The following is a 16,858-nucleotide window of genomic DNA, read 5'->3' as shown; positions in this document are numbered from 1 at the left end:
AAACCATGTCCAACTGTGAGGTCTAGACTTGGAAATGATCACCCAAGGATGTGATTACCAGAGAATCTCACTAAAAGAAAAACATATAAAAACAAGTAAATAAGAATGCCTAAGAAGAACATCCATAAATCATTCTCTCTATACCTCAACCACAAGCCATGTGCCTAGCTACATAGTTATGTCTTAATGGCTGGTGTCAATGACCATCTGCAGCAGATTCGAATGGGCTCTCCCAGGCCACACGTTTAGGCTGGGGTACCCACCCCCCAGGTGCTAACAGCCCACAGCTGCCTCCTCCTGCCTCTGGAGAAAGGTCGAAGACAGAAGTCACAACATCTCCTGGGAGGTCACATTCTGTCATCCCTACCTTGCCCCCACCCAAGCAGCTATGGTCAACGACTACCACAGGTACAAAGGCTTGCCTCCTCACTTTGGCTCCAAAACTTCCCATGGGTTCAGGCTGAATCTAGACCTCAGCTAGCACCACATGATGCTCAGGTTCTTCCCCTGCTCCTCCTGCTTCCCTCTCTTCTGAGAGCATTCCTGCAATAAATCACAGGCACCTAAATCCCTGTCTGGGCTCTGCTTCTAGCGAACATGACCTATGACAGCATCAGTAATAAATCAAGTTGAATTTACACTAGGGAGACAATGTCAACCAACGTCTTCATATGGAATCATTTTATGATCATGGCATAAAACACTACAAACATTTAACCTCTGAGATTTCCATAAACACTGTAGGTTTACACTGAAGCACAAGGTAGAATGGATATACACAAATGCAGAATTATAAACTTTTTTGCATAACAATTGACAATTTAATGAATGCATGCTTTGAAAAGTACTATTTTAATAGGAATACTTCCCAAACACTTAAGAGAATAAAATGACAAAGGATGACTAAGTCATCATACTTTATAAAACAGTTGTCTACCTGATTTCCACCAAAGTTGTTCCCCTCTACCCTATCACCAAAAAGTAGCTGTGTCTTTAAATTACCTAGTGCAATTTCCAGCACCCTCTAGTGGCAAATTACCCAAGAGAAATAGAAATGTCTCATTTAATAAGTAGTGTTTCTGAAAACTCTGCAGTAAAAATTCAAAATAAAAATAGAAAAGGCTGTCCCATCAGGGATGATTTTTCAGAGTCTGGGATGATGAGTAAAGAACTATCAGAGTCACCATTTGGAGGCTGGCACTTATGATTGCAAAAAGTAACCAAAGATAGGTTTCTCTACTGGATAAATAAGTATTTCCATGGAACAGCCTGCAAGATTTGCTATTGATTAATGACCAAAAAAAAAAAAAAAAAATTCCACATGACAAGGAAAAAGTGACCTAATAAAAGCACCGGGGACTGAGGCAGACACAAATGGTTGTTGCTCATGAGACACTATTGGTGGCAAGGCATTTTGAATTTCTATCTTCTGCCAGTACTCATTCCAAGGTTTCATAAGCCCAGGAATAATTCTATATTAAATGAAGACCCTATCCTTATTAAATTTGCAAGTCTGTATGTAATATATATAATATAATATATATATATATATATATATATATATATCACTTCTCTCTCCCCAGCACCCAGATCAGTACTTGCATATTGATAAATACATTTGAATGAATCAATCCCCAAAGCAATGGGAATGAACTGAAAGTTTCATACAGAGAAGTATCATGTCCAATTTTGCACTTAAGAAGGATCACTCTGGCTGTAAATGTGGAGAATGGACCAGGAAGAACCAGCTGAAACCTGGAAGATCTTTGGTGGTTGTACTTCCCTCTTGCTGGACATATTTTAGGCTTTACAAGAAAATATTTGTTAAGAAACGACATTCACTTACATATCAAGCTAATCTGAGGCCTCGGTCATGCACTATATCAGCTCTTTTAGAATCTAGGCTTCTTTCCCTTTCAGTTACATCAACAGCTGAAGTTTATACAGCATTTATTATGTGTCAGGCAATCTAAATGTTTTATTACTCATTTTCTGTATATTTTAGCATAAGATTGTCAACCTAAAGCAGAAAAAGGGTGTTCAGAGAGGTGCTTGGGTGGCTCAGTCCGTTAAGTAATCAATTCCTGATTTTGGCTCAGGTCATGATGTCAGGGTTGTGAGATCCAGTCCTACATGGGGCTCCACATTGGGCATGGAGCCTGCTTAAGATTCTCTCTCTCCCTTTGCCTCTCACCCTCACTCCCCATCCCACCCTGCTCACACACACCCATGTTCTTTCTAAAAAAATAAAAATATAACTTCAGTTGAAATTACTCTAAGATATGCTAACAAGTAACTATATGAAAAAACTAATCATCCTTATGAAGAAGTCCTAAGTAATTTTGTTTTTCTAATTCTGAGTACAGCTTTATAGCAGAGTTTCCTGTTCCATAAATACCATGGCTAGTGGTTATTAGCAATTGGCAACTCATATCCATTATTTCATTAACCCTATAACCACCGTGTGAGATAGGTATTACTGACTTATGCCAATAGGGATTTAGGTTCTAGGAGTTCAGGTGATTTACTCGAGGAACAGAAGTAGCTGGTAACGATAACATCAAGATTCAAACCTGAATCTTCTATGTCATCCTGGATACCCAAGTAATTCACAATCATGAATGCACCAAAACTGGAAGAGGAAATCAACTCAGCTGCACCCTTTACGGTTACATGGCAAAAATTTTTTTGGCATAATTACAAAAGATTTCCAAAGTACAGGATCCTGTATGATGAATAAAGAAAATTCAAAGAGAATACTAAAATCTTTTAGCTAAGAGCATCATGCTCCAATTAGCATCAGAAATACTAATGCACACAGTGGATACACTTAAAGACTCTCTTCACTTATACTGCGACACACGTCTCAGAGAAAGCAAATGGTTAAACATTAAGCAGCCGAAAAGGACAGAAATTAAAACAGAATCAGTATTCTCACAATCCAAAATTTCATCACAAAATACAATACAGTTGACTCTTGAACATGGGTTTGAACTACACGGGTCCACTTATAAATGAAAATTTTTTAAAAGATTTATTTATTTATTTATTCATGAGAGAGGGAGAGAGAGAGAGAGAGAGAGAGAGAGAGAGAGAGAGAGAGGCAGACACAGGCAGAGGGAGAAGCAGGCTCCATGCCAGGAGCCCAATGCAGGACTCAATCCCGGGACTCCAGGATCACGCCCTGGGCCAAAGGCAGGCGCTAAACCACTGAGCCATCCAGGAATCCCCTGAATTTTTTTAAAATACAGCACAATACTGTAAATGTATTTTCTCTTCCTTATGATTTTCTTAACACTTTCTTTTCTCTAGCTTATCTTTTTTATTTTTAAGATTTATTTATTTATTCATGAGGGACACACAGAGAGAGGCAGAGACATAGGAAGAGGGAGAAGCAGGCTCCCTGAGGGGAGTCCAAGGCAGGACTCGATCCCAGGACCCGGGATCATGACCTGAGCCAAAGGCAGACGCTCAGCCACTGAACCACCCAGGGGTCCTACTAGCTTACCTTATTTGTTAAACTCATAGTACATAATACATGTAACAAACAAAATTCGTGTTAATCGATCATTTACGTTATGGGTAAAGCTTCCAGTCAACAGGAAGGTATTAGTAGTTAAGTTTCAGGGGGGCAGGGAGTCAAAAGTTATACATGGGTTTTTAACTATGTGGAGGGTTGGCACCCCTAACTCCCACATGTTCAAGGGTCATCTAAAAGATGAACCAATGCTATTTCCTGCTTGGAAGTATCACTCTCAAGAGTAATGTTAGAGACAAGGGGATAAGTTATATACTTCCTAAACTATTACTATACTTCATGCTGTTGTGAGCTACGGAGATTGGGCGGGAAAACAGAGTTGGACAAATATGTAGGGATGATCCCAGGAGCTTACAATCAAGAAGAGAAAGCAGGTATGAAGGAAAATTCAGAGAACCACTCAGTGCTCTATTCTCTGCAAAGGACTTTCAATATCCCCTTCAGAGATGAATCAATCTGAGCAGGATTTAGGCAGGCAGAAGAGAAGAGGAGCACCAGGGTTATGGGATCAAGATAAAGCAGAGCATCAGAATATGGGAAAGTATGTGTGTAACTGTAGGAGAGTAAAGAAAAGGTAAGCAGACTAGAAAGTAGGTAGAACATTGGGGTAACTGGGCAGAAAAGACAGTAGAAAACAAAGCTAAGCTAAAAGCAAGGCAAGAATCTGGATTTGAATTAATTAACTGGAAAAAAAGGCACTATAAGTTCTGAAATAGAAGAATAGCACAATAATGTTGAATTTTAATGAGGATGCATGCCATTTATAACTGAGTATATGTAAAATGCATAAAATGGAAGAGAGAACTTGTAGAAAGGCAGAATGGTTAAGAAAACCCTAATAACAATCCATATGCAAGGTAATCATGAGTGATGTCCCTAGGAACAGAAAAGATCAACCCAAGGGTCATTTTGAAGGAAAAATTAGAGGATTTTTGTGAGAAACAAGAAATAAAAAGATAGAGAAAAAATTTAAAATTATTTCCAAGTTCCTATCTTAGGAAAGTGATCAACAGATCAAAGACAGACCAACAGAAACAAGATAGCTGAAAAGAGAACTAAATCAGCAGTCTGAATAAGAGATTTTTACTTATTTTTAAAGATTTAATTTATTTAAGAGACAGAGACAGACAGAACTCACAAGTGGGGGGAGGAACAGAGGAAGAGGGATGATGCAGACTCTACACTGAGCACGGAGCCCAGTGCAAGGCTTGATCCCATGACCCTGAAATCATGACCTGAGCTGAAATCAAGAGCCCAACGCTCAACAGACTGAGCCACCCAGGTACCCCAAAAGAAAGATTTTTAAATAAATAATATATGCATTTAGGTTTGAGATCAAAAAGCAAATCTTTGATACTGTAATATTTTGCAAAGTCTTCAAGATATTGGATGAATAGCATTTTATATCATTCAAAATACATAAAAATTAATTCATCAGAAGAATTTTCAGTTTCACTTCCAAAGAAAACCTGGCATGACACATGAAGACATCTGATGAGGCTTCTCTATTATTCTAAGTAGTGCTGGAAAAAATTATCTTAAAAAGGTAATGAAACTGAAAGATTAGTGGTGAAATTTTTGAATAAAAATTGAGATTTTATTATATTCATAAGAAAAGTTTCCACCTACTCCATTTAGTCATCAAAAATGTGATTTTAAATACAAAAATACCTGCAATGACATCTTAGTTATCCCATGTTCTCATAAGAGCAAGCACACTGTCAGCTGACAAAGAGAAGAAGCAGTATCTACAGCTAACAATAGACCAATAATACAATAGTGAAAAAGCATGAAATGAAAATGCAAGATAAAACTTTACTGATAAACTCTTTCCTCACCTTTGCAGTTGTCTTCAGGACCCATGATCACACCACTCAAAAAGTTGAGGTAGATAACAAGACAAAGTATTAATTGTGTTGAAAGAAAATATATACCAGGTTTGATTTTATAAACTTGATATTAAAAAAATCTCACATTTGAAACTTGCCTATAGTTTTCCTTCCTAATATTCTCTTTGTGGTTTTTAGATTCAAAGATATACTAGCCTCATACAATGAACTGGAAAAAAAGAATCTCACTTTTTCCATTCTCTGAAACAGTTTGTGGAAGATTAGAATTATCTATGTCTTGAATGTTTGGCAGAACTCATTCTTAAAACTATATCAAGTGTTGTCCTGGAAGGAAGATTTTTACTTGCCAATTTTTTAAACAGTTATAGGATATTAAGGTTTTCTATTCTTTTTTCAATAGGTTTGGAAATTTACACACTTCAAAATTTATTTGAGCATGCTAAAGTTTGAGCATGTTAAAGTTTGAGGAATACTACTTCAGAGTACTAACTCCTATCACCCCCAACTGTATGCTTTGTCCCGTGATTTGGTTTTCTTTAACCCCACAATTTCACCATGATAACTATGGTTGTTTAGATTTTCTTTACCCACCAGTCCTTTTTGCTTCTCAGAAACTCTCCTGAGACTGCTTTCCTTCTCCCTACATCAAGATCTGTTAGAAATTCTTCTAGTGAGGATGTGTTGGTGGAGAACACACTCAGCTTTTATATGTCTGAAAATGTCTATTTTGCCCACACATCTGAAAAACAGTTTTGTTGGGTATGCAATTCTAAACTGACAGTTATTTTCTCTGGGCATTCTGCAGGCATTCTTCTACTCTTCCACAGCTTTCATGGTTGCTGCTGAAAAGGTATCTGTTTGATCACTATTCTTCCTTCATAAAGAAGTCTTTTTGCTCTGGCTGCTTTTAGGGTATCTCTCTGTCTCTGGTGCTCATCCCTTTCTCTATGATGTAAGAATCATGTAAGAATTTCCACATACTTGTCTGCTTGGAAATTGTCCTGTTTCTTCAATCTGTGAATTCATATTTTCAGTCAATCTTAGTAAATTCTCAGCTACTATTCCTCCTCTATTAGCTCCCTCTGGGATTCTGATTAGATAAATTTGTATCTTTTCTCTGTCTTCTATGTCTTCATCTCTCTTTTATAAATGCCATCTCATTTTTCTCCATTTTATATTCTGCACATTTTCCTCGAATTCAACTCTCAATTTGCCAATTCTCTTTAGCTATACCTCACCTACTAGTAACCACCTACTGAATTTAGGATTTGAATCATTTTTCACTTCCAGAAGTACGACTGATTCTCTTTCAAATATGTCCAGTCATTTCATAGCATGTCTTTTTTTCCTTAATATTACCATCAAAGTCCTGTTTAATTTTAAAACCATATAAAACATATATATATTTCATACCTAATAATTCCAACGGTCTCTGCAGGTCTAATTTTTCTATTTGTTGTTTCTACTTCTTTCACTCATGATGACTTGCTTCTTGGATGCTTGTGATCATTGACAATTAAGATCATGTCTGTAAAACTTCCTTCAGTACTTCTTGATGGTCCAGGTAATAGTTTATTCTTTCAATAAGGATTTACATTTGCCTTTCCTAGGCACCTGGGAATAGTACCAACTTGGTCTTACTGTAAACTAAATTCTTACCTATGTTTTGTCTTTGGGATCATACAAATGTGTACAAATTCAAGATGCAAACCTGCACAATGCCTGGCTTATGTTGTGAATGTTTGGGGAAAGTTTTTTTATTCCCTTCACCTAGAGCCAATGCTGAGACAGAAGAATCTCGTGTCTCCTGGATTTTTTCCTTCTTATTTAGTCTTTTGCTAAGCAGTAGCCTCCTCTACCTTTCGGGAGCCTTAGCTGATTATCTCTCATCCCAGGTATGAAAATGAGAAATCCAAAGAACTAACTCACAGTTCACTGGTAGATTTCCCCAGAATAAACTCTGCCTTCAGGGAGCTTATTTATTCTCTAGATTCCTGCTCCTATTTTCTTTTTGGATTCCAAGGATTTTCCTTATTCTTACTAGCCGACCTGTACCATCAAGTAGACTTTCTTTAGAGGCATTTTATCCAGCATTTAGGGGTTTAAAAATGAGGGGGATTTTCCAGGATGTGCAAGCTGTCATCTTATCAGAAAGAGAACATACACTGCCTTTCTATTTCTACTTATGTATTTGGAATATACTGCCAAATATAAAATTGACAGATCAAGGAACAGAATTAGTTTCATGGCTTCTGTTACATGCTATAAAATTCAGTGATGAAAATTAATTAATATTATATTTTAACAGTAGCTTGAGAAGATTTGTAGGTTCCATGTCTATTTTGCTTCAGAGAAGTTATCTAGTAATATTAAACAAAAGTTTTTCAGCTTTGGTTGTATCTGGAATAAAACATGATCTTAGTCTGATTTTTATAAGTTATTTTCTAAAAGAACAGCTGCAAGTGTTGATAAGGACGTGGAGATACTGAAACCCTCACATACTGCTAGTGGGAATATAAAATGGTGTGGCTACTTTAAAAAACGGTCTAGTAGTTCCCCAAGAAATTAAACACAGAATTAACATCTGAAATAGCAATTCATTGCTAAGTCTATAGCCAAAAGAAATGAAAACTTATGTTCACACAAAAACTCATACACAAATGCTCAGAGTAGCATTGTTCATAATAGCCCAAAGGGAGAGACAACCCAGCAACTCATGAATGGATAAACGAAATGTGGTGTATATATATATATCCATACAGTAGGATATGATTAAGCCATAGAAAGGGAAGAAACTACAATATGGGTGAATCTAAAAAAAAAGGTTCTGCTAAGTGAGAGAAGTCAGACACAAAAGACCACAAATTACATGATTCAGGGATCCCTGGGTGGCGCAGTGGTTTGGCGCTTGCCTTTGGCCCAGGGCGTGATCCTGGAGACCCGGGATCGAATCCCACATCAGGCTCCCGGTGCATGGAGCCTGCTTCTCCCTCTGCCTATGTCTCTGCCTCTCTCTCTCTCTCTCTGTGACTATCATAAATAAATAAAAATTAAAAAAAAATTACATGATTCAATTACATGAAATGTCTAGAATAGGCAAATATAAAGATACAGAAAGTAGTTTGGTTAGTGGTTGTTTAAGGTTGGGAGGATGGTGATCTTGAGAGGTAATAGATAAAGGGTTCATAATTTGTTTTTGAGGTAAGGAAATGTTCTAAAATTAATTTGCTGATGGTTGCACAACTCTAAATATACTAAAAACCAATGTACACTTTATTTTTTTAAGATTTTATTTATTTATTTGAGAGAGAGAAAGAAAGCAAGCATGCACTCATAAGTTGGGGAAAGGGCAGAGGGAGAGGGAGAAACAGGCTCCCCATTGAGCAGGGAGCCCGATCTGGAACTCGATCCCAGGACCCTGGGATCATCACCTGAGCCACAGGCAGATGCTTAACCAGCTGAGCCACCCAGGATCCCCTAATTTGTACACCTTAAATGGATGAACAATAAGGCATGTGATTACATTGCAATAAGGCTATTAAAATAAAAAACCATGCATATAAAACAAATTCTGTGGGTTTAACATAAATTGACCTGGAAAAACCTTGACAAAATAGCACAAGCATTATTTCTAAGGAAATCTTGTCATCGTACAATTGTGACCCTTTTTCTCCTTTGAGTCGATACTGACTTTGGAAGAGGAAACAAACATAAGGATAAAACACATTATCTTGGTATTTTGAAAGCAGGATTTCTTAGGGATATGGTAGGGGGAGGACAGTTTGCTTTAAAAATACATCTTTACAAATGACCTGAAGGAGAGAATGCACAGTAAAATCTCCCAAGATGACAATCAGACGATACTCTTCTTGACAATAAGACACTTAGTTGGTGAAAATAAGTCATGGGGTTTATTTGCTGGCAGCTGCAGAAGCTGGCTCCACAGAATCTGCTAAATTACTCAGGAAAATTAGGAAGAGCTCATACGGCAAGGCCCACGACACAAAGGCCACCCAGATGCCTCAATTTCTTATTATTTTCTTAATAACATTTTCTTTTCTCTAGCTCTATTATAAGAATACAGTATATAATAATACAACATAAAAAATATGTGTTAATCAACTGTTTATGTTATCAGTAAGGCTTCCAGTCAACAGTAGGCTGTTAGTAGTTAAGTTTTGGAGGAATCAAAAGTTACCTACAGATTTCCAACAGTGCAGGGTGTTGATGCCCATAACCCTGTGCATTGTTCAAGGGTCAAGTGTATAGGCAGACACGGATTCATACCATTTTTTTTACAGAAATGGTACAGGGTAATGGCTCTCTTCTGTAGTCTTTTTTAAGCTTATGAGAGAATGCAGAACTTTCAAAAATGTTAAATACAGATCATTTCATTCCAATTGTATAGATTACAGAACATAAAGATCTATGTTCCATTTAACCAATCTCATATTGTTATGTTTCCAAAGGTTCTTGGGTATTTCATCATGAAACATGATGACCATTGGATATGAATAAAGTGGAGTGAGGACTGAATGAGTTAATCAGTATAAAGTATTTCACAGAGTACTTGGCAAGTAACAAGCTCACTATAAATGTTTATGATTTTAATATTGCATCCTATGTAAAGATCGAACTAATTTACATTCCCAACAGCAGGGTAAAAGAAATTGGTTTTCCTACATCCTTGCCAATTCTTCCAAATTTTTTCTTTTGTATTTCTTCTATGAATCATTTGTTCATGTTCTTTGACAGTTCTCCTATTGGATCTCTTATGCTCTTAAATTTTTAACTGATTTCCGTTTTGAGGATTATCAGTCCTTTGTCATAAGAATAACTTTAGCTTAAAAGAAAATGTTTTAAGACTTACCTCCAGTTCCTAGAACCTTCAGGAGCTCAAAATTTTCAATCCCCACCTTCTCTGCATGTCCTGTTAAATTAGCTAAAAAAAGAAAGAGAAAAAAATAATTAAGGGGATCAGCAACAGGAGGGCGCCCAAGGGGGCTTCTGAAATACCAGCAATGTTTTATCACTTGACTTGTGTGGTTAAGCAAAGGTTCACTTTATAAATATTTGTTAAACAAAAAGCTATGTTTTGTGCAATTTTCCGTATGTTATATATTACAGGAAAACTTTTTTTAGAATTTAGTAGCTACATATCATTTGTACCTAAGGTTAACATAAAAATAAGGTGTTAACAGACTCACTACTGATCAAGATAATATGAAATAAACACAAATTCCAACATGTAGCTAGATATGCAGAATAAAGAAAACTAGACATATTTACACAATGTATTCATTTATTTAACATATTTATTGAGTGTCTACTAAATATCATCCCCAGCATCTAGCTAGGTTCTAATTCCATCTCTTTTTTTTTAAAGATTTATTTTGTTTATTTTAGAAAGCGGGGGGAGGGGGGGCCTGGGTGCCTCAGTCAATTAGGCATCTGCCTCTGCTCAGCAGAGAGACTGCTTCTCCCTCTCCCTCTGCCCCTTCCTCAGCTCATACTCTCTCTCTCGCCTTCATCTACTTTCTCTCTAAAATAAATAAATAAAAATCTTAAACAAAAAGGGGGGCGGGAGAGAAAGACAGAACATGAGCAGAAGGAGGGGCAGAGGGAGAGGATCCCAAGCAGACTCTGCACAGAGCGCAGAGCCCCATGCAGGGTTCAATTTCACCACCCTGAGATCATGACCTGAGCCAAAATCAGGATTTGGATGCTTAACTGACTGAGCCACCCAGGTGCCCCTTTACTCCCATTTCTGCCAATTAACACCTGCACACCATACAGCCTGCATTAGTCATCTGACTACCCTGTGTCTCAGTTCCCTTGTCTCTGAAATGAAAGCACTGGTCTCAATAAAGTATAAGATCTCTGCCAGCTCTAAAATTTGTTTAAAAAGTGTAAACTCTTTAAAGGCATATTCTGTCCTAAACAAAATTAGAATATCTTATAAACCATAAGTAATTACATATTACTTCTGAACTATACTCCATTGATTCTGATCCTATCCTATAAGATGTTAATAGATGTTATATCTGGAGGAAAACATGCTATACTTGAAGTGGTTGGCTTAAACAAAGTTAATCAGGTTTCTTTACTGCTGAACTTCACAGATTCCACACCATGAAAATCTGCATGTGAATCTTCAAAACCAAGATACTATACTTGTCAAGTTTATCGGATCACAAAATTATTTTTTATGGTAATACCTATTAAGTCAACCAGCATTCTGTAGATGTAGTTAAGGCAGGCTTAGCTCAAATCCTAGTTCTACCACTTAAAAGCCATCCGACCCTAAATTAATTACTTAACTTCTGTGTCTCAGGTCCCTTCTCATGTAAAATGAGGATAATAAAAATACCTGCCCACAAAGCATACTGATGTCTGCAATTTGCTTTGAAAAGCACTGAAAAAATAAGATGGATTAATGGATGAATATAGGTATGGATAGACAGATATGTGATAAAGCCAATAGATAAAATGTTAATTACAGAATCTAGATAGTGAGTGTAAGAGTGTTCGGCATGTAATTCTTCCAAATTCTCTGTATATTTGAAAATATAGCATAATAAAATGGCAGAAAATAAAATACCTACCTCATAGGGTTGTGATGAGGACTCAGTGAGTTAAATTTATACAGAGCTTGCTATATGCCTTAAACTAAGTGTTACTATAAGTGTCTGTAAGTAAATAATGCTCTGGGCACACAACTTGAGAAAATCAGACCCAACTAGGAACTTCTAGAATTAAAAGTTTCAGGGAGGTAAGTGATTTCAGTGTCCTTTCATTTTTTTTAAACATTTTATTTATTCATAGAGACAGAGAGAGAGAGAGGCAGAGACACAGGCAGAGGGAGAAGCAGGCTCCATGCAGGGAGCCTGATGTGGGACTCGATCCTGGGTCTCTGGGATCACCCCAGGGCTGGAGGCGGCGCTAAACTCTCTGGGCCACCAGGGCTGCCCTCAGTGTCCTTTCAAAGCTTAACTAAATCCATAGTTAAAATTTTTTTAAATGTGGTCAAATTCACATAATATAAATTTCCCACCTTAGCCACTTTTAAGTGTACAATACAGTGGTGTTAATTATACGTTCTATGTTTCAAAAAAAATTAAACGTTCTATGTTTGCAATAGATCTCTGAACTTTTTTAATGTTCCAAAAAAAACTATACTCCCTGAACTTTATTAACAATTTAATGTAACTGCTGAGATGGCTGGATTTGGGTCTACCATTTTATTATTTGTTTTTAACTTTTTTTAAGTTTTATTTATTTAAAGTAATCTCCATACCCAACATGGGGCTTGAACTCATGGCCCCAAGATCAAGTTGCATGCTCTTCCAACCAAGGCAGCCAGGGGCCCCTTAACTTGTCTTTTCTATTGTTTGTTCCCATGTTCCATATTTCCTGACTTAAAACAACAACAACAAAACACTGAAATGCTTTTTAGAATTTCATTTCAATTTTCACAGTGGTATTTTAGCTCTACTTCTTTGCATTAGTAGTATAGTTGTTGCCCTAAGGATTACAGTATACTTCTTTAATTACTTACAGTCCTCTTATAATTACTACTGTACCATTTCCCTACAAATATAGAAACTTTGCAATCATTCTTTCTGGAATACTGATACATATATTAAATGGGGTTAATACCTTCTATACATGCTATATATGAACTTATATAATACGATTTATAAAGAAAGAAGACAGAGACTTTCTCATTTCTATAGATATTTCTCAATTTTGATGATCTTTCTTATCTCTTCCAAGAATCCAAAATTTCATATGGTGTAAGTTTTCCTCGCCTGAAAGAACTTCTTTTGACATCTATCGTAGTGCAGAATTCTCTGGAGTTTTCTTTTATCTGAAAAAGTCTTTCTTGCCTTCATTTATGTTTTTTCATTGAGCTATATTCTATAAAACTCACCCTTTTAAAGGGTATCTGTCTAAGGTTTTTAGTCTATTTACAGATTGTGTCACTGTCACCACTAACAAATTCTGGAATCCGGAATCCTCTTCATTTCTGAAGGATATTGTCCTTTGACAAAGAATTCCAGGATAAGGTTTTTCTTTTCTTCCAGCACTTTAACCATGCTCTTCCACTCTCTTTTAGCCTCCACGGTTTCCGAGGGGAAGTCAGTCATTAAATGGATCATTGCTCCTCTATTTGAAATGTATCATTTTTCTAGTGTTGCTTTCAACATTTATCTTTGGCTTTCCAAAATTTTGCCATGATGTGTCTTGACATGTACTTCTTTGGGTTCAGTCAGCCTGGTATTCACTGAGTATCTTATAAGTTTCTGTTTTTCAACAAATTTGGGGAATTTCTGCTTTAACTTTTCAAAAATGTTTTTCTATCCCATTCTCTCTATCCTCTGAGGTTCCATTTACGTGCATGTTGGATTATTTAAATCAACCAAAAAGGTCCTTGAGACTCATTTTTTGTCCCAATATGTTTTCTTTCTGTTCTTCAAATTAATTTCTATTGCTCCATCTTCGAGTTCATGTACTTTTCCTTCTGTACCTCTATTCAACTGTTAAATCCATCTACTGAATTTTTATTTCAAATGTAGTATCTTTTAATTTTAGAACTTCCATTTGGTTCTCTTCCATTGTTTCTATTTATCTGATAGGATTTCTTGTTTTATTAGTCACTGAGAGCATGACATTTTATTTCACTGAGGATATTCTAACAGTTGCTTTTAAAATATTGTCTGCTACTGCAAATATTTCATTCATCTCAGGATAGGACTCAGCTGATTTCTTCCTCTTCAGAAAATTTCCATTTTCTTGATTCTCCATATATGGGGCTAATTATGGAAGTAGAAATGTTAATGTGAAGACTAAAGATTGTTATTTTTTCCTCCAGTGAGTTGTTTCTTTTGTTTAGCTGGCAAATGTCTTGGGTGGCTTGAACTATAAACTCTTTCTTAGGAGGCAGCTCCAGCTCAGTTTAGATTTTTTGTCTTCAGCTGGGCTGTTCTGAGTCCACTGTACTCATACATGGCTCAAAGATTAGGAAGAGATGTATGCTCACAAAATGTGAGGACTCTTCCTCCCCTGGCTCTTCTTCTTCTGGGATTTCTCTACTATCTTCAGAGAAGCAGGGTTCTCTGGTTTCACTTTTCTAGTCTCCCCAGCCAGAGAGACTATTGTTTTTCCACCAGTCTCCAGAGTACAGACTGTACTTAGCCTGAAGCTAAAATCAGTGAAAAGGCAAAGTTACTTCTTATAGCTCCCTTCCTTCCCTCCTCCAACTGTGTACTCCCCAGTGGAATCTATCTGCTTCTGTTCACTCTCAAGAGCCTTAAATAGTTGCTTTTTAACATTAAATCCAGGTTTTACAGTTGTTTTCTACAAAGGAATTCTCCAGTAAGGGGTCTTTTTTCTGAAATTACAAGAAACAAAAGCCTTCATATTGTAGACAGGATGAAGGAGAGCAGAATATGCCACCCTCAAATGTGCCACTTTGGCATGCCGATTCTTTTGAATTAAAGTTACTTAAGAAACAGCCAGAGAAAGAAAAGAAAAACACTGACCTCCTCTTCTTGCCCCCCCTCCCCACCTGCCCGGGAAAGCAGGAAATAAATCTCTCATTTGAAACGTACCTTCCCTGTACCAGGAGGATAGAAGGCATCCTTATTACCAGAAATAAGAGATTTGGGGCCCAGAAAGCTATGTAAACAAACTTTGTTACTTCCTCACTAATTTTCTACCCCAAACCCAAACCCTTCTATCTTGTCAATTTTCACAAAACTACCTGCTTTGGTGACTTCTTTGAGTCTCTTATTTCTATAGGCTCCTGTACATACAAAATTAAATGTTTTTTCTCCTGTTAATTCGTGTTGTCAATTTAATTATTAGGCCAGCCAAAGAACCTAGAAGAAGGGAAAGGTTCTCCTCCCCTGCAATTACAAAGTTTTTACTTTACTACCCTAGTAAGTTAATTTCAAAAAGTAAAATAAAATTAAAAAGGTGATTTAAACTCATTTTAGGGTTCTTGAACTTAATATATTTTACATTACATATTTTATATTACATCTGATAGGCAACGTAAGTAATCAGACATCCTGTATCAAGATTTAGGGATGGGGAGAATTTAGTAGTTATAAAGATCTTTTTCATCATGTTAACAACAAAACACATAAAAACAAATGGTAGGGCAGCCCTGGTGGCTCAGCGGTTAAGCACCGCCTTCAGTCCAGGGGTTGATCCTAGAGACCAGGGATTGAGTCCCACATTGGGCTCCCTACATGCAGCCTGCTTCTCCCTCTGCCTGTGTCTCTGCCCCTCTCTCTGTGTCTCTCATGAATGGATAAATAAAATCTTTTTAAAAAATGGTAAAGAGAATATTATTTAGAATCCTAAGCACTGACAAACACATATTTGAGCATGTGAGTCTAGGTGTCTAAATGGTTCTCATTTCTATGCTATTACTTGTCATTATAATTAGAAGTCTTTGAACATGAAAGTCTAAAAATAAACTATATTTCTCTTAAATTGTTAACCTCAGAGCAAGAGCTCAAACTTCCCAGGAACACCATCAACATTTATTAGAACAAGACCTAAAATATTTACACATCCTATTTCACCTTGGAGGTGAAGTAAACATCAGTCAATTACAGAAATCTGCATTTCTGAGTCATTACATGCCTTAGTGAAGTCCCAGATGCACACTGATCAGATGGTGAGGAGCTACTCACGCCTGGGGCCAGACTGTGCCAGAAGGAAGCCTTTACAAGTGAGAAACAGAACTGTCCATTGTTTTCCTCCATATGTGAAAATAAATGGCACTTTATTGTGGTTGCAGGAGCTCCTTCTCCTGTGCCAGGCATACCTCTGCCCACCTCCTGTCTAGTCCTCTCCAGAGATAAGAGAAGCTACACTCTAATCATTCAAGAATCTAAAATCCTAACAGGGCACAATTAGCAGTATGTGGGGTCACTGTGTTCAAATAACGGTCTCTACACAAGGTCTGTTTTACTGCCTCAAACTCTTGGCCTAGCCTGACCCACTAGGGCCCAACGGCTATTCTCTTGCACCTCTCCTTCACTATACAGCAGTTCCTCGTTATCCACAGCTTCACCTTCTCCAGGTTCAGTGACCTGCGCTCTCAGTGACCTGCAGTTCGCCATGGGTCAGGAGCAGATGATCCTTTTGCTAATGCATTCTCAGAAGGTCAGCTGTGGCCTCATACTCTGTCCCAATGCCTACATCACTCACCTTACCTCAGCTCATCACGAAAGCATTTTATTATCTCACCATCATCACAAGAAAGGTGGATTCAGTACCATAAGACAGTCTGAGAGAGAGATCATATTCACACCACTTTTATTATAGTATATTGTAACTGTCCTGATTATTAGTTATTGTTAATCTCTTACTGTGCTTAATTCATAAATTAAATTTTATCATAGGTATGCATGCAGAGGAAAATGCATGGTACAGAGGAGGTTTGGTACTA

General features: G+C 37.1%; 1 protein-coding gene across 1 annotated transcript in view; it reads right to left on the bottom strand.

The window, feature by feature from the left end:
• RPS6KA5 (ribosomal protein S6 kinase A5) overlaps positions 1–16,858 on the bottom strand; it is a 173,170-nt gene that overhangs the window by 110,525 nt on the left and 45,787 nt on the right. The window contains exon 2 of the mRNA XM_041759147.1: positions 10,259–10,330. Within this exon, the coding sequence (XP_041615081.1) occupies positions 10,259–10,330 (72 nt within the window). The remainder of the gene's footprint in view (positions 1–10,258; positions 10,331–16,858) is intronic.

The sequence above is a fragment of the Vulpes lagopus genome, chromosome 6, assembly GCF_018345385.1.
Source record: "Vulpes lagopus strain Blue_001 chromosome 6, ASM1834538v1, whole genome shotgun sequence".
Lineage (NCBI taxonomy): Eukaryota > Metazoa > Chordata > Mammalia > Carnivora > Canidae > Vulpes > Vulpes lagopus.
This window is presented reverse-complemented; position numbering and strand designations above follow the sequence as displayed.